Below are 27500 nucleotides of genomic sequence, written 5' to 3' on the forward strand. Positions count from 1 at the left end.
GAGAGAGAGAGAGAGAGAGAGAGAGACGGAGCAGAGAGAGATGGAGCAGAGAGAGATGGAGCAGAGAGAGATGGAGCAGAGAGGTGACCCGCCTTACCGGCCAATCCCATTTATTAAAATGATGAAGTGTAGCTCTGGCAAAGACACACAGAGAAGTGAGAAACCATCTGCTTCTGCTCTGTCTCTCCTCATGAATGGACTTGTCCTGTCTTTATAAACCGTCCAAACTCTATAACACAGATCACAAGTTGCTAAAACGTTGACCTGCATGTTTATGGTGTCACTAGAGGATTGTGATGATCTTAAAGCTGCACTGGATTTACTGATCCTGGGGTCCAGTAAAGTGTCGTCTACAGAACACACAAATCTTTCCATCCAGTCGTCATGTGCTGACTGTTTCATGCTGGTTTTTAGTTTCTATACTGTAGCTAATAAAAGTACCGTGACATATGAAGCGAATGCTGAAAACAAAGCAAACATTCATGATGTTTCCTCTAAAATCAGACCATCTCCAGACTCTCTCAGCACCATGACCCAGTTCTACCGTGTCCTGAATACGGCTCCGGTTTCTGGAGACACGACAGAACACACACACCTGCTTTCACTCAGCTGTTAAAGGTGTAGTATGTGATTTTGGTAGAAGTTAGAACGAATATACAGTTATTTATACAAGTGCAGATGATATCTACTTTACGTCTAGATCGTGTGTATAGGTGTGTGTGTGTGTGTGTGTTTGCTACAAACAAGGATTTCTTGTTTGAAAACCTTCCCTACACTTCAAAATCATTTCTATTTGAAGTCGCAGTGCAGAGGTTAATGTTAATTAATAAATATTTAAAATATGGAAGGGGTCACGGTGGCTTAGTGGTTAGCACGTTCGCCTCACACCTCCAGGGTTGGGGGTTCGATTCCCGCCTCCACCTTGTGTGTGTGGAGTTTGCATGTTCTCCCCGTGCCTCGGGGGTTTCCTCTGTGTACTCTGGTTTCCTCCCCCGGTCCAAAGACATCCATGGTAGGTTGATTGGCATCTCTGGAAAATTGTCCGTAGTGTGTGATTGTGTGAGTGAATGAGTGTGTGTGTGTGTGTGTGCCCTGTGATGGGTTGGCACTCCGTCCAGGGTGTATCCTGCCTTGATGCCCGATGACACCTGAGATAGGCACAGGCTCCCCGTGACCCGAGGTAGTTCAGATAAGCGGTAGAAGATGAGAGAGAGAAATACAGTGAATGAGAATAAAATATGGAAGTGTAAAGTGTAGGATTTACACCTGACGGAGTAAACGATTTAGAGAGAGTGTGACTTGGGGATTCACAAGCGAATATGACGACACATCTGACGATTCATCCTCAGGACTATAATAATTATGCTTGTAGTGGTTAAATAAGTCAACTGGATTATTTCTATTTTGTAAAATAGAGCGAGTTGATGTCAGCATAAAGCAGGAAGACACGAGTCAGATAAAAAAAAGAAATAAATATCCAGCGTATATCACGCTGTCAGGTTTAAACATGAACGGAACATAAAATCTCTGCCACAGCGAACCCATGTTTATTATTATTATTATTGTTGTTGTTGTTGTTAATTTTCCTATTAATCCCCAGAACCTGTCAGGACTTTGCATTTACTTTTTCAGAAGCAGTACAGTGGATGTAGAGAAGCTTAAATTAGCCATGTGCTGCACACGGCCTCGTAGGTTCTCCTCAGTACTCGGATGCCAGCTCCTCCACCGCTAACACCCACACATACAAAAGCTGTTTCCTCCTCCATATTGAGAATAAGCACAGATTTAAGTCATACTGTAGAGCTGGGATTTTAAAACGAAGTCCAGGAGACGAGCCAAACAATTCAGCAGAGTCTGAATGTAAAATGTAGATTAGAGAAATTTACAAACAGTAAGACGTTTAAACAGTAAGACGGCTTTGAGCTGGGAAATAGAAGGAAACAGATTCAGTGAGATGAAGCTGGAGAGTCATTTTCTGAGACTGAAATAATTTTTTTTCCAAAATTTAATTGTGAAAAATAAATAGTGGTGCATCTGAGTTTTTTATTTATTTATTTATTCATTTATTCATTATTCATTATTCATAATAGGGGAGCACGGTGTCTTAGTGGTTAGCACGTTCGCCTCACACCTCCAGGGTCGGGGTTCGATTCCCACCTCCACCTTGTGTGTGTGGAGTTTGCATGTTCTCCCCGTGCCTCGGGGGTTTCCTCCAGGTACTCCGGTTTCCTCCCCCAGTCCAAAGACATGCATGGTAGGTTGATTGGCATCTCTGGAAAATTGTCCGTAGTGTGTGATTGTGTGAGTGAATGAGAGTGTGTGTGTGTGTGTGCCCTGCGATGGGTTGGCACTCCGTCCAGGGTGTATCCTGCCTTGATGCCCGATGACGCCTGAGATAGGCACAGGCTCCCCGTGACCCGAGGTAGTTCGGATAAGAGGTAGAAGATGAATGAATGAATTATTCATAATACACTTTAATCTAGGTCTCACAATACCTCTCCAGTATAATGTGTTATCATCATTATCCTCAACTTTAGAATTATCACCACCAGCATCCTCACCATCATCAGTATCAGTGGCATCACCATCAGGTCCATCAACAGCATCATCACCATCAGAATTATCACCAGATTTATTACCATCATCATTATCAGTGGTGTCACCATCAGATTTGTCAACAGCCTCAACACCTTTAGATAATACAATTTTTAAAAATGTATTTATCGAGATTTCTCCATTAATGCCACTGTTTGTTTAGTTTTGAACACGACGACTCTCTTGTAGTAAATAAATAAATAAATAAATAAATAATTTATAATTTTTGTAATAAAGAATTAAACACGTTACATGAACGTACAGAGCTCCATTCAGTCACTCTTCCCTGGACAAAAGGACACAAAGCTTCAGATTCTACTGCAGTATCTGAGCGAGGCCAAAATTGTGTCATTCACTACGTCACTCTCAGAGGGGTTAGATTCATGACTTTGGCTTTATTAAACTGATCAGACGTGTTAAAGCGACTTCCTGTTTCCCAGAGCTGACTACGGAGACGCTACGTACTGAAGACTGAAGAACACTGACGTTCAGGCAGTCCGATTCTATTTTAAATGTCTAATTTGTGCAAAATCTGATAAATTTCCTGCCTCTGTGTGTGTGTGTGTGTGTGTGTGTGTGTGTGTAGTACAGGTAATTGACAAGGTGTACTTCTGTAAATGAGGTCATGTGCAAAAAAACAAAGGATAAAGTAACGAATGTAATAAGCTCTGAACAAATAAACTGCATGTCTCCTCTTCAGCTCATAAAGATTATAGGATATAACAGAAAATTAGATGAGAACATAAAATAATAGTGTGTGTGTGTGTGTGTGTGTGTGTGTGTGTGTGTGTGTGTGTGGTCATGGTGTTGGACCAACTTTATCTTTGTCTTTTTTACAAACCTATTACTGTCAAATTAATTTATACACAATCTCTAGAAATTAATCTACACTGCACAGCCAAAAGTATGTGCACCCTTGACCATCACACTCGTATGTGCTTGTCGAACATTTTCTGTTATAATAAGGTCCACTTTTCCCTTTCGGGAAGCTTTCGACTAGAATTTGGAGCATTTGTCTGTGGTGAATTGTTTTCATTATTCATTCATTCATTCATTCATTCATTCACAAGAGCATTAGTGAGATCAGACACTGATGTTGGGATATCGAGGTGTCTCCAATTTGTGAGACCAATTAGCAATTAATTGATTTCGATATGGGGGTCACGGTGGCTTAGTGGTTAGCACGTTCGCCTCACACCTCCAGGGTTGGGGGTTCGATTCCCACCTCCACCTTGTGTGTGTGGAGTTTGCATGTTCTCCCCGTGCCTCGGGGGTTTCCTCCGTGTACTCTGGTTTCCTCCCCCGGTCCAAAGACATGCATGGTAGGTTGATTGGCATCTCTGGAAAATTGTCCGTAGTGTGTGATTGCGTGAGTGAATGAGAGTGTGTGTGTGTGTGCCCTGCGATGGGTTGGCACTCCGTCCAGGGTGTATCCTGCCTTGATGCCCGATGACGCCTGAGATAGGCACAGGCTCCCCGTGACCCGAGGTAGTTCGGATAAGCGGTAGAAGATGAATGAATGAGTGAATGAATGATTTCGATATGGCGGCACTCACGAAAGCACAAGCAGCTATTTGGAGTCTAACTGCAACAGCGCTAAATGTTTCTCTTCCATGTTCTTTAATGGTCTCATACAACTGTTAGCTTGTGTTATAGTTCTATTTTTATGTCCTGTACATTTGCATTATATTAAGCTTGAGTCATTGAGTCGGATAATCGCTGCTGTGTGAACACAGAAAGTCATAGAGGTTATTAGACTCTACACTTAAATCTAAATTCATTTTCATTTAGTTTTCGTTTGACCTCTTCAGCATCCTGAGTGAACTTTTGTGAACTATTGATTGGTTCGTATTTTGGGAGCAGACGTCTGTACTGTGGCTTTTGTGAGAGAATCTGCTTTCACATGCAGCAATGGATTCAGAATAAATAACGAAGATGATGTGGATAAAAATTTATCCCTTCATTTATCAGCTGATCTCTGACTGAGCAGGTTTGATAAGAAGGACATTTTTTGACAGAGGTTGTGTGCAGAAGGATTGATTGAAGCAGGAATCTGCAATGTGTTATGGAACACATGAGATACTGCAGAGTGTAAGGAAACACTCCAGGGAGAAGGAAAGTGTGTCAGTTCCCCACTAGGTGTATAATGGGACAAAGGGACACCGTGACCTTCACTGTTTCTAGTAAATGGCTGCTATAAACTCAGGTGTGAACCCGGAGTGAGCGACATCACACACCTCTGTCCCTTCCGCCCTGTTTTCATCACACCTCCTTCCCTCAGACTGTGAGCCGACGTTTATATCATTACACTTCCTGTTTGCACAAAGTTGTCGGCAATATTTTTATTTAGTTGACCATAAGCTCGACCGTGTCGGTTCAGTCTATGAGACAAAAATATGAGTAAGACTTTAGCCGAATGAAGACATTCGTAAACACAAGGTAATTTACATTTACAGCGTTTAGCAGACGCCCTTATCCAGAGCGACTTACATTATCTCACTTTTGTACAACTGAGCGATTAAGGGTTTAAGGGCCTTGCTCAGGGGCCCAACAGTGGCAGCTTGGTGGACCTGGGATCGAACTCACAACCTTCCGATTGGTAGCGCAACACCTTAACCGCTAGGCTACCACATGCCTCATTTAATAATACTCTTATGGTATCCTAATGGTTAAGGTGTTTGAAGGTCATGAGTTTGAATCCCAGGTACACCAAGCTGTCACTGCTGGGCCCCTGAGCAAGGCCTCAATTAACCCTCAATTGCTCAGTTGGTTAAATTGAAATAAATTGTAAGTCACTCTGGATAAGGGGGTCTGCTAAAGGCCAGACATGTAAATGTACTCTTATTTTTTTTGTAAACTTTTAGAAGCTATAGGTGTCTAGCTTTAGTAAACTAAGGAGGTTTGGGTTATTTACTTACGATGTTTTTTGTCAACTAAACCTAGACTAAATCTAACTGTAGCCAAATGACTGAATCCAAAACGAAGGTCAAACACTGAACACTGGTATGTACGTACCTTGTTTTGCTGATTTGTTAACACAATGCCTCTTTTGTACATCATGGCGAACCCTTCGGGATTTAAACTGTTCTTTTATCTTAATTATTAAAAACGATGATCTACATTGTTAACGAGCTTCCGTTAGCCCGACATGCCTTAGAAGCAGCCTCCTGTTTATAATGTTCCAGACTTGCAAATCCTAATAAATGAATAATACTGTAGGGGCTCCCAGATATTGTTGAGTATGTAAAAAAAAGATGTGTGCTGACTGGTAAGAGAGTGTGCTGGCTAGATAGAATGATGGATAGAGGGAGAGATAGACAGGATCGACAGATAGATGGAAAGATGAGTGAAGGCCAGACCCCTCTCAGACATCCTGCGAAGAACCTAAAGGTGTCATTTATTTAAATATTGCTATTTATTTTTCTTATATAAATTTTATACCGGTTCTGTTCGATCTGTTCAAAGTCTTTTAAAGGCTCTTTAACATAATTGTGCTTTGTGTGCTTTGTGTATTGTTCAGCAGAGCTATAATTCCAACTGTCTGCTCCACAAAGAAACTTACAGAATATATGACAGGAAAATTAAAGCTTCTATCGTCTATAGGATTTGAACTACATTGTAAAGATGAAGTATTCCCAATATAACCATCCAAGCTTCCTCTTCCACAGATGAAAGAAATTACGAAGCGTCCGGATCGTTGGTATCGTCTCTGGACCATGGATCCCTATCCACCTCTTCTCTTCGGCCGTCCGGTTTGCTTATGATCGATGACGCTCCTGACTCTGTCATCCGTTCTGATCCTACAAGTCAACAAAGGGACATGAGAGAGATATCTCTATCAGCCAGAACAGCTGCGAAACCACAGATCGCTCTTCGTTCAGGCTCCACTCTGAAGAGCCTTGTTAAGAGCACCAATCAAACTAAGCGTTCACCTGAGCGTTCTATTCAGAGAGCAGAGCCATCTTTTATGGTCCCTTCCTCTGCTGTGGTGCACATTAGAAACCAGTCCTCTACAGGTTTGGTGTTCAGCACACATATAATTACCAGTTTTGTCACATCTCAACCACTATATCATACTGTACCTCTAGTGATGACCACTGATGTCATGTCATCGTCATTAGCAACAACATCTTTCTCAGTGTTACCTTTACCAACACTACCATCACCAATACCATCATCAACAGTGTCATCAGTGTTAACCTCCTTACTATTACCATCATCTTCAGAAACAGGAACAAAACCAGCACATACCCATACTAACATATCTGGATCTGTTCCCATTTCAACTAGAAACACTAGAACAACGTATGATCATGGAAACCTACACAGTTATTTTCCGTCTGTACCCACAGTTCCACAGAATACATCAAGCGATAGCCAAATGCAATTACATGGCTCCAGAAACAACTCATTTTCAAAGGTTTATGAAGAACCAGCTACTCAGTTTGCTGCAGATCAAGAAATGTTGATCGGCACCAAAGTCTCTTCAAATATGAATATATTTTTAAAAGAAAGTAAACTGGTACCTTCAAATTCTGATCATTTGATAGTTTCTACAACGGGTTCTTTCGAAACATATAAGAACTCGTCCTCTTCAGACATCAGATCATTTCTAAGAAATCCAACTAAGCAAATTCCAGCTGGTTACCTGAATTGGGAAGAAGCATCTGCCACTGAAAACAATACATCTCTAGGGTTATATAATAAATATCTGACCACACAGGTCCCATCAAATGCTAAAAGAAAACCGTCAGGCGCTACAGACATGACAGACATGACGACCATGGAGTCTCGACTATCTGGTCCAACTGATAAGCCGACATCAGTGAGCTTTCTGCAGAATTCTGTCTCCTTCTCAGAATATACAAAACCTAAAGAGGTGTTTTCAATGCTAAAATCTCCTGCATTCACTGAGTACATTCCGAATACAAGCCTTCTGGAAACTAGCACTAACAGCACTCTACAAAACAATGGCACTGAACAGAAAGATAAAGGATTTTGGGATGTGCCACCCACCAACATCCTGTTAACATCATTCATGGCTCACAGACTTGACACAGTTCCTTCTGAGACACCAGAAGGAGCAGTGAACTCGTCTAAACACTTAATAACTGCCATCTTCTTCAGCTCGACATCAAAACAGGTGACAAATAATCTGTCAAGTACCATAACATCAGGTCCTGAAAGACATATACGAGAAACATACACCTCTGCCATTGTTTCGAGATCACTGCAGACTCCTACAGAGTTAAGGTCTTCCTTCATATCAGAGTTCTTGAGTTCAACTTTTAGCAAGATGTCTTCTAATTTGTCATTTTCTCCCACACCTTCATTACTCCATTATAACATGATGCAAACAACTAAAGATGATTCGGAGGCAGATTCTTCAGATAAAAGAATTCGAACTACATCTGGAATATTTAGCAAAAGCCCTTTATTTATTTCAGCTCAAACAAGAGTACAAAAAGTCACACTTGTTGATGATACCACATCTACTGTATCATTGAAACAGACATCTGTGCCCTATATCGGTGCCCTGGGCCTCAACCATACACCTCTAAGACCGACTGGAAACATTGCTAGGAAAGAGAACTCAATGAATAGTGGCTTCTATACTACTTTGGTGTCAAAGGCTACATTAAAAGCAAGTAACACAAATTCAACAGTGTCATCACCGTTATTATTCTCAGTAGCATCATCACCCTCGGATTTATCAACCCCATCATCACCATCACCAGTATCCTCAACGTCAGAATTATCAACATTAGAATTATCACTAGCAACATTATCAGAATTATCTCCAGCATCACCAACATCAGAAATATCACTAGCATTATCATCTTCAGAATTGCAACCAGTATCAATGTCTGAATTATCAGTAGCTTCATCACTATCAGAATCATCACCAGAATCATCACCATCAGCATCACAACATAAATTACCACCAGCATTTCAACCATCATCATTATCATCACCATCCTCAACTTTAGAATTATCGCCATTGGCATCCTCACCATCAGAAATACCACCAGCGTCCTCACCATCATCAATATCAGTGGCATCACCATCAGGTCCATCAACAGCATCATCACCATCAGAATTATCACCAGTATCCGTATCATCAGAATCATCATCAGATTTATCATTAGTATCAGAAACATCACCAGTTTTATTACCATCATCATTATCAGTGGCATCACCATCAGATTTGTCAACAGCCTCAACACCTTTAGAATCATCATCAGCATCATCACCTACAGAATTATCTCCATTAGCATCTTCACCATCAGAAATACCATCATCATTATCTGTGGCATCAGCACAAGCTGAAATATCACCAGTATCATCAACATCAGAATTATTGTCAGGAAAAGTACCTCCTTCAAACCTATCACCAGCATTGTCACTAACAGTATTATCACCAAAATTATTTTCACCTGCATCATCATCATCATCATCATCATCATCATCATCATCATCATCAGAATTATTACCTACAGAATTATCATACAAATCATCACCATCAGAATTACTTTCAACATCATCATCAACCACATCATCAGTATTAACAGAGTTCATATCTTATTATGATTATGTGTTAACAGAACAACAGTTACTGTCCGTGGTGTCTGTAGCACAATCAGGAACGCTGATCTCATCATCTCCATTATTAGTCTCATCAGCATCACCACCAAAAGTAGAGCCGATGTCATCACCATCAGAAATATCACCACTAGAATCATCACCACCATCCTCATCATCATCATTGTCCTCATCGTCATCATCATCATCATCATCATCATCATTATCTTTGTCATTAGAAATATCACCAGCTATGTTACCAACAGAATTAACACCTGGATCATCATCATCTTCATCATCACCAGACCTATTGCTATCACCATCACCACTAGAATTATCATCATCACTAACAGAAAGATCACCAGAATCATCATCATCATCATCATCATCATCATCATCATCATCATCATCATCATCATTATCATCATCATCATCATCATTATCTTTCTCAGCAGAATCAGCACTGGAATTATTATTATCACCAACAGAATTATCACCAGAATCATCATCATCATCATCATCATCATCATCATCATCATCATCATCATCATCTTTCTCAGCAGAATCAGCACTGGAATTATTATTATCAACACCAGCACAAGCATCATTACTATTAGAATTATCACCAGGATCATTATCACTAGAATTATCACAAACACCATCATCACCAACAGAATTATCACCAGAATCATCATCACCAGAATTATCACCATCATCACCAACAGAATTATCACCAGAATCATTATCACCAGAATTATCACCATCATCACCAACAGAATTATCACCAGAATCATCATCACCAGAATTGTCACTATCATCCTCAGTTGCAGCAGCAGCAGTGCTAGAATTATCAACACCACCAGCAAGATTATCACAGGCATCACTACCAACAACATTATCACCAGTATCATCACTAGAATTATCACCACCACCAGCAGAATTATCACAGGCATCACTACTAACAGAATTATCACCAGGATCAAAATTATCACCATCACCCCCAGAATTATCACCATCATCGTCTTTCACAGCAGCATCAGAACTAGAATTATTATCACCACCACCACCAGAATTATCACAAGCATCATTACTATCAGAATTATCACCAGGATCATTATTACTAGAATTATCACTATCATCACCAACAGAATTATCACCAGAATCATCATCAACAGAATTATCATCAACATCTTCAGCTGCAGCAGCAGCAGTTCTAGAATTATCAAAACCACCAGAAGAAATATCACAGGCATCACTACTAACAGAATTATCACCAGGATCATTACTAGAATTATCACCATCACCATCACCACCAGAATTATCACCAGAAACATTATCACTATCATCATCGTCATTATCATCATCATCTTTCTCAGCAGCATCAGCACTAGAATTATTATCATCACCACCACCACCAGAATTATTACAAGCATCATTACTATCAGAATTATCACCAGGATCATTATCACTTGAATTATCACAAACACCATCATCACCAACAGAATTATCCCCAGAATTATCACCGCCAGAATTATCACTATCATCACCAACAGAATTATTACCAACATCATCATTACCAGAATTATCACTATCATCACCATCAAAATTATCACCATCATCACCAACAGAATTATCACCATCATCACCAACAGAATTATCACCAGAACCATCATCACAAGAATTATCACCATCATCACCTACAGAAGTATCACCTGAATCATCAACACCAGAATTATCATCATCATCCTCAGCTGCAGCAGCAGCAGTGTTAGAATTATCACCACCAGCACCAGAAATATCACAGGCATCACTACCAACAGAAGTATCACCAGGATCATCACTAGAATTATCACCATCACCACCAGAATTATCAGCAGAAACATCATCATCATCATCATCATCATTGCCATCATCATCATCATCATCATTACCATCATCTTCTTTCTCAGCAGCAGCAGTGCTAGAATTTTTACCAGGACCATCACTAGAATTATCTCAAACATCACCATCAGATTTATCATCATCACCTTCAGAATTATCGCCCACCTCAACATTAGAATCATCACCAGCTTCTTTGGCATCAGAAGTATCATCAATATTATTACCAGCAGGATTGTTACCATCAAAAAGATCACAATCACTAACAGAATTATCACCTGCATTACCATCACAGTTATTACCGTCTTATTATGATTCTGTGTTCACCAAACAACCGACACCATTGAGGTCTGTACCACCATCCAAACTGATACTGACTCCATTCTCCTCATTATCACCATCAGCATCTTCAGCATTAACATCACCAGCAGAATCTCTATCACCAGCAAAACCATCTTCATCATCCTCCTCAGCTTTATCTCTAATAACATCTTCAATGCCATCAGAAGCATTAACAAAATATTCAACATTATCACCATTACCATCAGTAATAACATCTGAATCACCTTCACTGTCTTTATCTTTTCTGTTAAAACCCACATTGATGTCCTCTACATCATCTGAAGCATTGTCACATTATAACATACCAAAACAACAACCATTCATAACTGCGTCATTGCTGTTCTCTCAGTTCTCTGCACTAATCTCATCACAGGAAGTGAATGAACCTCATTTTGTTGTTACAGAGAAGTCTACACTGGACCAGCTGATGTCAAGTCTTCCGCCTTCTGTCCGTACATCTCAAGACAACAGGCTTGACGCGAAAGGAAACGACTCGGATTTACCTCTGTTACAAATGATACGTCCTTCGTTCCCCAACAAAACTGGAAACACCTCAGTCCATTTAGAACTACTTAACCAGGAACTACCAGCTAGCAATTTCCCTCAACTCACCACCATAACCACCACAACTGCCTCCACAACCACTACCACAACCACACAACCGACCAGCGTAACTCAGTTAACCAGCACCACATCTACAACAACCACAACTACCCCGAAGCCTTCCAGAACTATAGCACCTACTGTGGCACCTAAATGGCCCACCTCCAGCCAGCGTATCAGGACCAGTCCACCCAGAACCACCACCACCACCACCACCACTACCACTCAAAGTTCTCCACTGAACTGCAACATAACCGACCGGATGTGGGTTAAAACAGGTGAGAACCATTTATTAATGCTTGGATGGATATTGACGTTGTTTTCTTTAGATAACGTGGCTTGTGACTGGTACTTACTTCATATCAGCCTCACCGATACAATTCATATCTTTATGCCTTTGACCTTCTCCGGCAGTTCTGTCCATCCACATCCGGAGGAACCGGCTGGACAATATTCTGAAACAGAACCTTCTGAAAGGTCTGACTCTGGCACTGACGAAGGCTTTAAATGACAGCGGCCTCCGTCCTCAGGTCAGTTTGGTCTCTATTTGGAGATCAATGATGTATTGTAGAATGTTTCCAAAAATACTACACATTTAATCTTACTTGACATTTATTTTTTTAACATAATTTCCGCAAAAAAACTTTTCTGATTTCGAAAGTATTGACACCCTTCCACATTTAATATTTGCTAAAACCTCCCAGTAAACCGATAACAGCATGGAGCTACTCCCTGAAATGTTGAAAACAATGATAAAGTCAATGTAGAGAATTATATTCTGAGGTTTGTGCATGTGGATGCCTTGTTTCACCCTGACCACAGGTTTGAGATGGACATTAGATTAGATTAGATTCAAATTTATTGTCATTACACATGTACAAGTACAAGGCAACGAAATGCAGTTTAGGTCTAACCAGAGTGCAACAGCAGCAAGTGCAGGATATACAGTGTTTACACCAGTTCATTCATTCACTCATTCATCTTCTACCGCTTATCCGAACTACCTCGGGTCACGGGGAGCCTGTGCCTATCTCAGGCGTCATCGGGCATCAAGGCAGGATACACCCTGGACGGAGTGCCAACCCATCACAGGGCACACACACACTCTCATTCACTCACACACTCACACACTACGGACAATTTTCCAGAGATGCCAATCAACCTACCATGCATGTCTTTGGACCGGGGGAGGAAACCGGAGTACCCGGAGGAAACCCCCGAGGCACGGGGAGAACATGCAAACTCCACACACACAAGGTGGAGGTGAGAATCGAACCCCCAACCCTGGCGGTGTGAGGCGAACATGCTAACCACTACTGTCAATATTTATTAAGGTATACTGTATATATAAAAAAAATAACTGGCTAGCATGGCATTGTGCAGCGCTGCATGCTTAGCCAAAATGTAATAACACTTAGCTCGGTTTTGGTCATTAATGCCGTGTTTGATAGCAATCAGGTTTAATAGAGTTTTGAAAAAATCCTACTGGTCACCCTAGAGGTAGTAATATGAAATATTTTTAACATTAGCAGAAATAACACATCCAGTACAGTCACAGAAATGAAGGCTGCTGTAGTGTGATTTAGAACAAGTCAAGAGATAAAGAGTTTATTTGTTGTCTTGTTGATAAAAACAGGTTTTCGTCTAAAATATCTTACATCACCAGAGCCTATGGAGTGCCAGCTATTGAACAGTTTGAAGTCTTTTTTTTTAGGATTACTCTCTTTCTCACTGCACAGAGACGACTGCACACACGTAGTTCCAATTTTTTTTAATCATCTTAAAAATGTATGGCCCAAATTGTCCTTAATGGCGTTTTTTAAAAAAATCTGTGTTATGTGTTATGTATTATGTGTCTATTACTGCACTTGTACAGCTCAGTGATCATCTGTCTCCATTTTCTGCTAAGATTAAATGTGTGGATCTCTTATTTATACCCCAGATAAACATATAATGGCAAAAATACAATTCTTGAAGACAGAGCAACTTTCATCAACCCTTTCTGCACGCGTTCATAAAGGCACCGAAAGACATTGCAGTAACACTAGAATAAAGACTCCATGACCCCGAATGAGTCGTGCTGATGTTTTTGAAGGCCGTGAGAGGAAATGCAGTCCTCTAATCCCATAATGATCTTTAGAATTGAGGGACGGTTTGACTCTGAGCTTCACTGAAACACAATCCCTCAGTTTCACCTTCATGGGATGTTGATTGCTGACTCAGGCAGAAGGCCGGTTCACGTCCCGAGAAACAAAACTCAATTGTAGAAGAAATCCTGCAGTGTCCAAATCTCACCCCAACACACACACACACACACACACGCTTAATGCGCTGAGCAGTGAAGCCATCTGTCATTTTGTCATTCAGCGAACCGACCCAACATTAACCCTGTTCTTTTCTCAGGCACAATTTCATTTCTTTTATAACAATAGAGCTTTCATGGTGTCACAGTTTCACACTTAATCACTGTGTGTTTCTCAAAATCAAAATACATTTCTGTTTGTTAATGTTTTAACTGGAGTTCCTAGTTACGCCAACAGATCTTATCCTTTTTGCGTCCGGCTGCGACTTCACAAATAAACTCTTTATCTCTTGACTTGTTCTAAATCACACTACAGCAGCCTTCATTTCTGTGACTGTACTGGATGTGTTATTTCTGCTAATGTTAAAAATATTTCATATTACTACCTCTAGGGTGACCAGTAGGATTTTTTCAAATCTCTATTAAACCTGATTGCTATCAAACACGGCATTAATGACCAAAACCGAGCTAAGTGTTATTACATTTTGGCTAAGCATGCAGCGCTGCACAATGCCATGCTAGCCAGTTATTTTTTTTATATACCTTAATTAATATTGACAGTAGTGGTTAGCACGTTCTCCTCACACCTCCAGGGTTGGGGGTTCGATTCCCACCTCCACCTTGTGTGTGTGGAGTTTGCATGTTCTCCCCGTGCCTCGGGGGTTTCCTCCGGGTACTCCGGTTCCCTCCCCCGGTCCAAAGACATGCATGGTAGGTTGATTGGCATCTCTGGAAAATTGTCCGTAGTGTGTGATTGTGTGAGTGAATGAGTGTGTGTGTGTGTGTGCCCTGTGATGGGTTGGCACTCCGTCCAGGGTGTATCCTGCCTTGATGCCCGATGACGCCTGAGATAGGCACAGGCTCCCCGTGACCCGAGGTAGTTCGGATAAGCGGTAGAAGATGAGTGAATGAGTGAGTTAATGAATATTGACAGTGAATGAGAGACTGGTGTGTCTTTTTATACGGTTGATTAATGCTTTTAAGCATTTTTATTTTACACTTCCTTATTTTTTCTACATTTATTATTTCCTTACTGAGAAACAAAGCCCCAGCTTAAAGACGGAAATGTTCTGTTTTGTCCAACATGTTGATTTCACACCTGTCCTTGTAGCATTACCTTGTGGGTTTGACTGATGCTTTGATTCTTCACTCCTACAGATTGAAAGTATGTCCACGGTGCCCAATGTGACCGTGGGTTATTACGTAATCCGTGGCGATACGGTCTACATCACGTCCGTCGTAGTGGAGGCTCTGAGCTCCTACGGCACGGACAGGCTGATGGCGGATATCCGGCAGTTCGTGCCCATGTTGCAGGCGGTGCCAATCCCAGCAGCCCCCTGGAGGCCAACTCCTGCTATTTCACTCATGCTGAAGACAGGTCAGAGATGCAGACTGGCTCTGAGAGCTAGCGCCTGCTATGAGCTTGATTTACATCCAATAACAGAGACATTCAGCCAGGAACTGGAGGATGAGCTAATCTAATAACCTCATACAGAGCATAGAGGGATTTTTCTCAGAATTAGGCATGTGCTGGTTTATTTTATGTCGCTTGTCTCATTATTGTGATATTATATGAAGATGTTATTGCTCTCTTAGCAGTATCTGTCAGCTGAGAAGAAGAGTAGCCCGGCGTTGTGTTTGGGATTTCGTTCAGTTTTAACTACGTCATCACTTTTAGCACGCTGTGCATATTTCCTCACACCAGGTCACTTGCTCTCAGCTTCCTATCGCAGCAGAAGCAGGATGAGCTCTTATGTTATAAAGCAAGTCAGAAATATTGTTTAATCAGTGGCATTGTGTATACAGTAAATTTGACACGAATAAATAATTAAAAATATTTTAAAGTAGAAATTATTTGAGACTTATTCAAGTGTCTAAAAAAAAGCAACTTAGACCAATCCAACAATCAGTTTAACAGGAAGCTGTTTGTTTTAACCATTCGTTTTAAAGGATAAAATGATCATTTAGTGTTAATCATCTGAGTAGAGAAAATATGGTAAAACATCACTGAACACTGGTGGTGTTCATAAAGCTACATAACACCTGCACAAGCCCTTTACTGCTAGCTCCTTTAACTGAGGTGTGACTGAAAATGTTCACAATGATCACATGTTCTCCATCATGATGCTGTGATGATATATTACACTGTCTATTAACCATGTGCTAGTGTTTTTTCTGTATACAGTAAGCTAAGAGTGAGTGTGTATGGAACTCTGTGTGGGTGTAAAGTTTTGAGGTTTGTAGGACCAGGAGATGATCTGAGGTCCTGCAGGTTTGTGCAGCTGATGGAAGAGAGGCTGGAGAACGCTTTTGCTGAGGCTCAGGCCAAAGTGATGAACTCCTACAGCACACTCAGCGTGCAGGTCTGATCTCTCCCTCACACACACATAAACACACACACACACACATTTTAAAACCTCAATTATTCTGCTATACCAAGAAAGTTTTATTTTAATATAATAATTGTAGTAATTAAATCAGAGTGCTGTTGAATGCTGGACTCTGATTGGTCAGAAAGTCGCTTCATCGCACAACGTCAATTCATCACTCGTTACTATAGAATGCAAAGTGTTTTATTCCTTACGTATGACAACATAACCGAACGTAATTAGATTGTCTCCTTATTATAAGCTTTAATTTAAATTTAACATTAGCATATTATTCATGGCTAATTTTTTTTTTTGATTGTTTTGAGAATTACAGCATTTGAGTTGCCCCAAGATTTAAAGCCTTTTTTTTTATGAATATGTCTCGTCTTCTTTGAAGGTTCTTATACGGTTCTTTGTGTAGTTTGGAACCCTCTCTGCTGTAGGTGTAGGTTTCTGCAGACCAGTTAGACTAAGTGATTCACTTTATTCAAAGACTGCACAGACAACAAAACGGAAAAAATGGCACTTGTTTGCTTTTTCTGTGTCTCATTTCCACACCTTTGCCTATTGGTCTGGTCTTGTGTTGTTTCTCAGATCCTGGGTGTGTCTCAATCATCCAGTTCTCCCGCAGTGTCCCTTATATACGTGGTGCATAACAGAACCGGGACCCTAAATGGCACCATAGCCAGTAACTTGCTGAGCCACCTGACTGCTGAGCTTGTGGGCTACTTCCTGTTTTACCCTCCACTCATCACTGCAGAGCGTAAGGTTTTTCATAAACTGTTTATAAACTAGGGGGGCAGGGTGGCTTAGTGGTTAGCACGTTCGCCTCACACCTCCAGGGTTGGGGGTTCGATTCCCGCCTCCGCCTTGTGTGTGTGGAGTTTGCATGTTCTCCCCGTGCCTCGGGGGTTTCCTCCGGGTACTCCGGTTTCCTCCCCCGGTCCAAAGACATGCATGGTAGGTTGATTGTCATCTCTGGAAAATTGTCCGTAGTGTGTGATTGTGGGAGTGAATGAGAGTGTGTGTGTGTGTGTGTGCCCTGCGATGGGTTGGCACTCTGTCCAGGGTGTATCCTGCCTTGATGCCCGATGACGCCTGAAATAAGCGGTAGAAAATGAGTGAGAGAGTGTTTATAAACTACAGAAGTTCTCACTCATCTCTCACTCATCTTCTACCGGTTATCCGAACTACCTCGGGTCACGGGGAGCCTGTGCCTATCTCAGGCGTCATCGGGCATCAAGGCAGGATACACCCTGGACGGAGTGCCAACCCATCACAGGGCACACACACACACTCTCATTCACTCACACAATCACACACTACAGACAATTTTCCAGAGATGCCAATCAACCTACCATGCATGTCTTTGGAGGAAACCGGAGTACCCGGAGGAAACCCCCGAGGCACGGGGAGAACATGCAAACTCCACACACACAAGGAGGAGGCGGGAATCGAACCCCCAACCCTGGAGGTGTGAGGTGAACGTGCTAACCACTAAGCCACCGTGCCCCCACTACAGAAGTTAATAATACAAAAAATCTCAGCTTGTCTTGCTAGAGAGAGAAAGCTCAAAGCGTAAACTCATCTGTTCTGAAGATGCATGTCATGTTACAGCTTTACCAAAGCCCTGACACTAGAGACTCCTCCCATAAATATTACAACATGCACAATATTTACTAGAACGTTCCTCTCAATACATTTGTGTTAACTTCTTTACAGAAAACTCAACTAGAGGAATAACAGCACCCAATACACCATGGTGGGTTATTTTTAGAAGGCTTACCGTGGTTTTTGTTTCTTCAGAAGGTCAAGAGGAAGCCACATGACATCTCATTTAGAACAGAACAAAATAACTGTTGTATGGTTCGAGGCAGATTGTGTGACTTCTGAGTGCTTTGGCTCAGAGATCAGGCCTAGGTTTATCACTCAGTCAGTGCATAATGCAGCTTTCTCTCTGCTACATGATCGCTATGATTGCTGCTTATCTACTTCACTTCACTTCTTACCCTTTTACTTTTGGCTCTTGGACTGTGGATAAATCCGAAATGGCATCTGAAACAGAAAGGTTACGCGGCCATCTGAACGGACTCGGAAAAGGAGTCAGGAGATGTGGAGTAGATAGATGAGACAAGAGAAGAGTCAAGTGTTGCTTAGGGAGATTCTGATTGGTCAGAAGGTGTTAATTAAATTTAATTAATTAAATTAATTAACATTTTACTATTTCTATAGTAACAGCTCATACACAGGGGCCTGTAATGTCAGAGTAAAATGTGTGTAACTGATTACATGATGTAGGTTTTCTGTAATATTTAAATATTTATGGAAGGAGTCGGGGGCACGGTGGCTTAGTGGTTATCACGTTCGCCTCACACCTCCAGGGTTGGGGGTTCGATTCCCGCCTCCACCTTGTGTGTGTGGAGTTTGCATGTTCTCCCCGTGCCTCGGGGGTTTCCTCCGGGTACTCCGGTTTCCTCCCCCGGTCCAAAGACATGCATGGTAGGTTGATTGGCATCTCTGGAAAATTGTCCGTAGTGTGTGATTGCGTGAGTGAATGAGTGTGTGTGTGTGTGCCCTGTGATGGGTTGGCACTCCGTCCAGGGTGTATCCTGCCTTGATGCCCGATGACGCCTGAGATAGGCACAGGCTCCCCGTGACCCGAGGTAGTTGGAATAAGCGGTAGAAAATGAATGAATGAATGAATAGAAGGAGTCTCCAGTATCAGCACTTTGTAACAGCTGGATGGTTTACGTACTGTAGTAAGACAAGCTGAAAAATGAAGATAAATAATAGCTTCATAATAAAGCGAGAATAGGAACTAGCTTATGTCATGGACATGGAGTGTTTACTAATTTGTGTTGTGTTAACTGCCAGAACATTCCACAGTAATCTGTTGTAACGATCAAGCAACTTTCCGCACATACTATAGCTGGAAGTAGATGAGAGAAAAGCGGCATGGTGGGCATGAGGCATGCCAAGGTGGAGAAAGAAGGAAACAGTCGTATACTTGGCATGCACAAGAAGTGAAGGCTGTTTCCTGCCCTTTCTGGCAAAAGGAAAAACTCAATCATCAAATCTAATTAAGGTGGAAAATAATTAACAATGGGGGAGTGTTAATAGAGGTGTCTGTGTGTGAGGGCGGAGAATTAAACAGCCCCTCGGGCAGATGGGAGGGAATAACCACATCAGAACACATGCTCTTGTGTTCTCAGTTCTAGTCTTGGTAGCTTCAAATATCTTCTATTCTTCTTTTCTCCTTAAAAGAGATTATTTCAACAGTGAACTGGCTAAAAAAATGATAGAGAAACATAACCTGAAATGTAGACATTTTGTAATTAATTGAATCACTTGCTTTTTTAACCCTCATCAGCTTATTAGTGAAGCCTCAAGGGGCTGCGCTATTCTCTGCTATTTGGTGCATTAAAGAAAGACTGACACGTCCGTTCAAAGTGCTAGAAAAGCCCAATTTCCCCATCTGCTGCATGATCTCAAGAGCCGTATTAATTTAGTCTCGAAGTCTCTCAAGCCTCAAGGCTTTCTCTTCAGTGCTGAGGAAGGATAAATGTTCTTTTAAAAAAATTCATAATTGGCTAGTACCGATCTAATCTAGCCCACTGCAGACTTTTTTTTTTTGCACATGTATTTAATATGCAAAAAAGGCTGCATGCTCTTGATTCTTTCCTGTCACAGAAGAAATAGGCCAAACCCTGGTTCTGATTTCATGCTCTCTGCTAGAACTCGCCCTGAGCGGATGCAGCCGGCCGAAGCTTTTAATCACTCTGTCGATATGTAACTGAGTCAAAGTTTCATTAGGAAAATGCTGCAAGGCTTCGCTCCGCCGGTTCGGATGGTGCGCTCGGCAAAACGCTCTAAATGCCTCTGAACTGAGGATCAAAGTGCTTCACTCTAATACTCCGTATCTCTCTCTGTGCTCTCTTGTAGCTTTGGAGTACCACAACCTCAACACCTCGGTAGACACTAAGGATTTCTGGGTAATCACAGGTAAGTGTGTTGATTAAGAACAATCACTCAGGAATCCTTTGGATTGATCGAGAACGACGAATCAGGACGTTGTTGAAACGTTGTTTAATGTCAAGTTATCAGTCTGCTTTTGCAGGTTTGGCCAATGAAGGTGCTTGGGAGTCCATCCCATAAAGATTTGGTTTTCTGTATCCAGGAAACTAAGGCCTTTTTACCCCTGGTCACTTCATGTGTTTTCTCTGACCCGATAGCTATCTGATTTGTTAAAACTGTTCCATTTACATTAGGCCACATAAACGCGTCTCGGCGAATCGGATATCGATCCGATCTTTCTACTCCCGCCCAAAATGCTAATATATTTTACCTCATTTCCGGGGTAATTGAAACGGAACACACTTTGGAACGCGATCAAAAAGAAGATGAAAAAAACTGGTTACGACGGTTATGCTACAAAAAACAGCGTTTACTGTTTGCTGCGTTTTCGCTGGCGACAGCAGCGCGTTTTAAGACCCGACGAGACGCCTGGGTGAAAGATCACCTGCGAGTGACGTACTTCCATTTGGGAGGAGTATAGCGCTGACGTATGTGGCTTGAACAACCACATTCATTTACACCTGTCCAGTTTCATCTGAAATGCGTCCCAGACCACCTCCTGAAGGGGTTTGTACCATCAGATTTATATCCGTCTCGAAAACGTTTCAGAGGGCATTTAGACCTGGTCTTTTTACCATCGGATAGATATCAGATCACAGAAAACGCATGAAGTGACCAGGTGTAAAAAGCCCCTAAGAGTCAACTTGAAAGATTTGGTTTTCCACATGCAAGCATGACAAGCAAAATATATGTAGCATCTGAAGAGCTTCTGTCTGTATGCTAGGCAGCAAGTGCATTTTGAATTTTATTTTGAATTTGGCTCGTTGGAATTTAACCTCCTCACCAATTAATTTTGTTTCTGAAATGATGATGTATTCATAACCAGGCACAACTCGCTCTTATTTGTGACTGGGTCTGGCTAATTGTAATCCACTTTCTAGATCAGACACCTGCTTGGTGGTCCGAATAATCCAAACAAAGCCAAATAAGGGAAACAGGATATTATAATTGCCACTGATTTCTAAAAGGCTACATTTCTTTTTTTTATTTGCTTATGAGCAAGTGAGGGAGTATGAATATTTATGTGCATGTCTTCTTCAGGAAAAAATGGAAAGCCCTTATTAGAAAGCTTGTATTTCTTTGCCTTGTGCCTGTCAGGATGGTCGATATTTCTTGAGCTAGGTCTGCTTCAGTGTGATTGGATTAATGCTAACACACAGGAGGTGGATTACTACAACTTCTGCCTTTCTTTCATGCTTTGCTGTGGATTGGGTGCAGTGATTCAGGATGTGGAGAACTCGTCTCTGGAGGGTCAGTACCAGAGCTTTGCCAGTCTGATGGAGCAACGCTTGGCAGAGCTCTTTGTGATAGCACATCAGCAGGGTGCCCGCTTTAAACGTGCGACCACAGTGGGCAGCTACACCGTTCAGGTAATCCTGAATCTGAATTTAAATAGTAATATGATTTGGAGGTTACTTGCTGTGTTACTGTATGAAGGTAAAGGTACCGCTGTTTCAAAGCTCCTTCTTTATCATCTATCGTTGGGAAAGGAATTCCATAGGACCACCAATAAGTATGAGGGATGCTAGTCCAATGCAGAGCAATGTGAGCTTAGATCATGTCTGATGCAGAGCAACAGAAGGGCTGCGGTAATTGTAATGAATGACCTACAGTATATGGCAGGTGGACCTGGAAAAATAATCAATGAGTTCATGTCTAGAACATAGAAAGTGCACACAAGACCAAGTCCTAGCAACCATTGAGTTTAGAGATCATTGTCTGCTTTGATGGAAGGTAAATCAAACAGGTTAAGGATTTAAAAATCAGAGGTCACTGGATAAGACCTTCACAACCCAGATTTACAACAGGATCCGTCAGGTTTTTGAAACAAAACAAGAAACGAAGCATTTCCATTAAGACCAAGATGTCACTTTTCCAAATAATAATCCTGCCATGACTGTGGATCAGAGAAATGAACAATCTCAACAACGTCCTAATTCCACAAATCCTGGGAATCTCCTTCCATAATTACCTTTAATATGAGACCATCAGTTGTGAACAACAACCAAAGGTTGAGGACCTTGAGATCCACAAATGAAGGTTGTGATGTTTTGACCACATATATGAGATGACTGACAGTCAGATAACATACAGACTTCACTGGAGGTAGAACAAGCATCAGCATCAAAGCAGACATGATCCAGGAACCTCAACCTCAAGAAGCAAGGAGTTTTGGCCTTGATTGTCAAGCATTAAGCATGAAGTACTGTCGTCTGAAATCCAGCACCCACAGGCACAGGTTCTGAGGCACAGGCTCTGAGGTCAACTTGTGCAGACTTTAGCTAGAGGCCCAAATTAAAATGTAGTTGTGATGTCACATAAATGTAGTGTGTAGTATTGATACATTCAAGCATCTCTGTTGTGTGCTTTGCTTCTGATCTCAGATGGTTGGCATGAGGCGATTGGTAGGTCCAAAAAACCCAGCAGAACTCACTTATTATGTGCAGTTGAATGGAACACCACTCCCTGGTACAACTGCAGCTAAAATCCTGAACACACTGGACTCTCAGACTATGGCTCTGACCCTGGGATATTTTGTCCAGCTCCAAGCTGAAGGTTTGTTAATATTTCTGTTCTCTTTCCTGTCTTACTGATAGACAAACACCAACTTAGGGATTAGTCTTGAAAATGAGTGTTTCTACACTAATCTCATAATCCATTTTCATACGTGTAATTACACAGGGATTTGATTGCTCCCACACCACAACAAACACACCCATGTTTGTATTATAAGGTGCAATAAACCACTTCAGTTCTCCACAGGAGGGAGGGGAGAAGGGGGAAATAGGAGAGTTCATTTGGAATTGGATAGTGTTTGCAGAATTGGGATGTGAGCAGGAAGTGTCTAAGGAATGGTGAGAGTATCTGCAATAGTAGAAGCGTGTGAACAGTAATGCGCAAGACTAGAGACCAGGTGGGAGTCCTCAAACATGTGTGGAGGTATGTGAGTGTTTTTAGGGCTTCTGTAGGAGCGAAAGGGGTCTAGTGAGTGAGTGGGTGTGGTCAGAGTGTCTGCAGTAGCTGGTGGGTGTGGTCAGATTGTCTGTAGTAGCAACTGGTGGGTGTGGTCAGAGTGTCTGCAGTAGCAATTGGTGGGTGTGGTCAGATTGTCTGTAATAGCAGCTGGTGGGTGTGGTCAGAGTGTCTGCAGTAGCAAGTGGGTGTGGTCAGTGTGTCTGTAGTAGCTGGTGGGTGTGGTCAGTTGGTCTGTAGTAGCAGCTGGTGGGTGTGGTCAGAGTGACTGCAGTAGCAAGTGGGTGTGGTCAGTGTGTCTGTAGTAGCTGGTGGATGTGGTCAGATTGTCTGTAGTAGCAGCTGGTGGGTGTGGTCAGATTGTCTGTAGTAGCAGCTGGTGGGTGTGGTCAGAGTGACTGCAGTAGCAGGTGGGTGTGGTCAAAGTGTCTGCAGTAGCAAGTGGGTGTGTTCAGAGTGTCTGTAGTAGCAACTGGTGAGTGTGGTCAGATTGTTTGTAATAGCAGCTGGTGGGTGTGGTCAGAGTGTCTGCAGTAGCAAGTGGGTGTGGTTAAAGTGTCTGTAGTTGCTGTTAGGTGTGTTCAGAGTGTCTGTAGTAGCACATGGGTGTGGTCAGAGTGTCTGCAGTAGCAAGTGGGTGTGTTCAGATTGTCTGTAGTAGCACGTGGGTGTGGTCCGAGTGTCTGCAGTAGCAAGTGGCTGTGTTCAGTGTGTCTGTAGTAGCACGTGGGTGTGGTTAGAGTGTCTGCAGTAGCAAGTGGGTGTGGTCAGTGTGTCTGTAGTAGATGGTGGGTGTGGTCAGATTGTCTGTAGTAGCAACTGGTGAGTGTGGTCAGAGTGTCTGTAGTAGCAAGTGGGTGTGGTCCATAGTGTCTGTAGTAGAAGGTAATTGTGTTCAGTGTGTCTGTGGTAATAGTTGGGTGTGGCCAGAGTGTATATAAGAGCAGGTGGGTGTGTTCAGAGTTTCATTAGTAACAGGTGGGTGTGGTCAAAGTGTCTATACGAGCAAGTGGGTGTGGCCAGAGTGTCTCTGAAAGCAGATGCATGTGGTCAAAGTATGTTTTAAAGGGGTAGGTGTGGTCACAACATCTCTGGGAGCAGGTGGGTGTGGCTCTCAGGGATAAAGTAGGCAGGGTCGGTGGATGTGCAGAAAGGTGTCATCAGATGGTCTGTAGTGGGTGTAGGGGTAGGTGTGGTTAGAGTAATTTCTTATGTATTCTCAATCAGCTGAGCTCCTGCTAGCGGCTATCAGAGAATGATTATATGTTTCCTGTATGTTGTTTTGGTTCTTTTTATCATACAGCTGTGTTGAAGGGCCCTTCCAACAATCTGTGGATCATCGCTTCGGTTTTGGCTCCTATTGGCATCGTCACAATCATCATCATCATCATTACTGCTGTTCTTTGTCACAAAAACAAGGGCGACTTTAAAACCGATGGAATTGGCAACCTGAATCCACGGGTTAAGGTAAAGAGACAGGAGGTTCTTCCATCCTTCTACTTCTGTATACTGTATGCAATACAATAGTGTTATTTTAAAAAATATATACATTATCTTACTGAATGCTAGAGAGAGAAAGAGAGAGAGAAAGAGAGAGCGAAAGAGAGAGCGATTGTAGATAACAACATTTTTTCTCACATTCTCTCATACAGACAACGTACAGGAGAGACATGAGTTATCACCAGGTACGTTCACAGCATCCATATTATTTTACGTTAATGTCCTGGTGTTAAGGTGCATCTACAATCACCAATAAGGTTTTTGGCTTTTGCTCTATTCTTGGACAGTTTACATGGCGACGGTATGTGTGTGTGTGTGTGTGTGTGTGTGTGTGTGTGTGAGTGTGTAGACCCAAATAAGTGGAGTATGTATTGGGAACAAGGTCAGAAATTCTCTGTAGGTTTTTTTTTTTTTGGTGAAAGTAGGCCAGCTGTGCTATGCAGGGTACCAAGTTCTGTAAGGTGGAAAAAGTAGATTAATAAATTAAAAACAGCTAAACCAGTTTCAGATTCCTGCTAACGTTAAGTTCTTTTTTTGTTTTCCACACATTTTTATTAAGAAAAAACACTGCGCTATTCCGAAACATTTAGATCTTTTCCTGTCCACTTTTCTGGTTTTGACCCATTTTATCTTGATGTAGCTCGTTTGTGTAGAATTTTCTGCTCATGTAGACGCTCATCGGTGTGACATCTAAACAAACTCACCATTTGTTTGTGTTAATTATTTGTGCTTCTTCAAAAAATCTATACAAATTAAACAAAAGTCTTTAGTACAATTATGTAATTTTGTTTATAGATCTTTAAACATCTGTAGAAAGCTCTACTGATTTGATTTGTTTTGTCTTGAATCGGTTGAAATCATGTCATAACTAATTGCTATTTTTTTACGGGATGCATTATTATGTCATCGGGTAGGCGTGGCCTATTTGATAATCTAACCCTAACCCTAACCGTAGTTTTTGGTTGTTTATTTCTCACTCACTCACTCACTCACTCATCTTCTACCTCTTATCTGAACTACCTCGGGTCACGGGGAGCCTGTGCCTATCTCAGGCGTCATTGGGCACCGAGGCAGGATACACCCTGGACGGAGTGCCAACCCATCACAGGGCACACACACACACTCTCATTCACTCACACAATCACACACTACGGACAATTTTCCAGAGATGCCAATCAACCTACCATGCATGTCTTTGGACCGGGGGAGGAAACCGGAGTACCCGGAGGAAACCCCCGAGGCACGGGGAGAACATGCAAACTCCACACACACAAGGTGGAGGTGGGAATCGAACCCCCAACCCTGAAGGTGTGAGGCGAACGTGCTAACCACTAAGCCACCATGCCCGGTTGTTTATTTGTTATTAAAAATATCTTAACTATAAGATAATAAAGCATAATAGATATAAAATATAAAATCTACCTGTATGACTGTTTTGTCCTTCATTATCCATTGTAGGTATGCTCTTTTTTTTTTGAAAGAGCTCTTTTCTCCAAGACCTCCAGAAACACGCCCACTTTACGTCATGGTAACGAAACCCCTGGAATTTAGTGAATACTATTTTTTACACAGGCCCTTCTTAACGATTCTTTAACGTACATGCGGAGCATCATTGTACAGGTTTAATGTGTCAGCTGGAAGTAAATTAGCTCTAATGTGTTTTATTTCTCGATGCCTTTGTGGCTAAATATATAACAATATATAAAATATATAAGGTATAATGTGAATAAAAACCAAACAGATATCTGATGCAAACCTTGAGGCTAAACATCCAGTGACTAGATAGAAAACCAGAGCTGCTGAATTTTGGATTCTGATCGGTCAAAGATGTTGAATCGGCTTGTGAGGGAGGTTTGGTGGCAGGCGAGAAAAACAAACATGGAGGAGGATGAGTGAAAAAAAAAATCTTTTTAGTGAAACTTTCTTCCAATATCCCAACTTGTAGCTGTATTCAGTCACATCACACACACAACAGCTGCAAAGGCAACAACCTCTTCATCATCACCGACTTTATTTTATCTGCAACAATCATCAAAATGAATTTAATCTAGATGGCAGGCTAGGCTAGTTAGTTGACTGATGCTACTGTAGCTAGGTCAGGTATTAGCATGTTTTTTCAGTGTCCAGTGTGAAAAGCCCAGTGTGTGTGTGTTTGTGTGTGTGTGTGTTTGTGTGTGTAGAAGCTGTGAGGATGTGACGCTCTACTGATTTTCTTCACTTAG

At 41.8% G+C, this 27500-nt stretch overlaps 1 protein-coding gene across 1 annotated transcript in view; it reads left to right on the forward strand.

Moving 5' to 3' along the window:
• The window catches only part of kiaa1549lb (KIAA1549-like b), a 44796-nt gene that overhangs the window by 3780 nt on the left and 13516 nt on the right, over positions 1-27500 (forward strand). The window contains exons 2-12 of the mRNA XM_060878522.1: positions 6264-6616; positions 11804-12278; positions 12415-12530; positions 15461-15680; positions 16532-16665; positions 17266-17434; positions 20614-20673; positions 22024-22175; positions 23190-23361; positions 25082-25245; positions 25431-25463. Of these exons, the coding sequence (XP_060734505.1) occupies positions 6264-6616; positions 11804-12278; positions 12415-12530; positions 15461-15680; positions 16532-16665; positions 17266-17434; positions 20614-20673; positions 22024-22175; positions 23190-23361; positions 25082-25245; positions 25431-25463 (2048 nt within the window). The remainder of the gene's footprint in view (positions 1-6263; positions 6617-11803; positions 12279-12414; positions 12531-15460; positions 15681-16531; positions 16666-17265; positions 17435-20613; positions 20674-22023; positions 22176-23189; positions 23362-25081; positions 25246-25430; positions 25464-27500) is intronic.

This window comes from Tachysurus vachellii, chromosome 9 (assembly GCF_030014155.1).
Source record: "Tachysurus vachellii isolate PV-2020 chromosome 9, HZAU_Pvac_v1, whole genome shotgun sequence".
NCBI classification, from domain to species: Eukaryota; Metazoa; Chordata; class Actinopteri; order Siluriformes; family Bagridae; genus Tachysurus; species Tachysurus vachellii.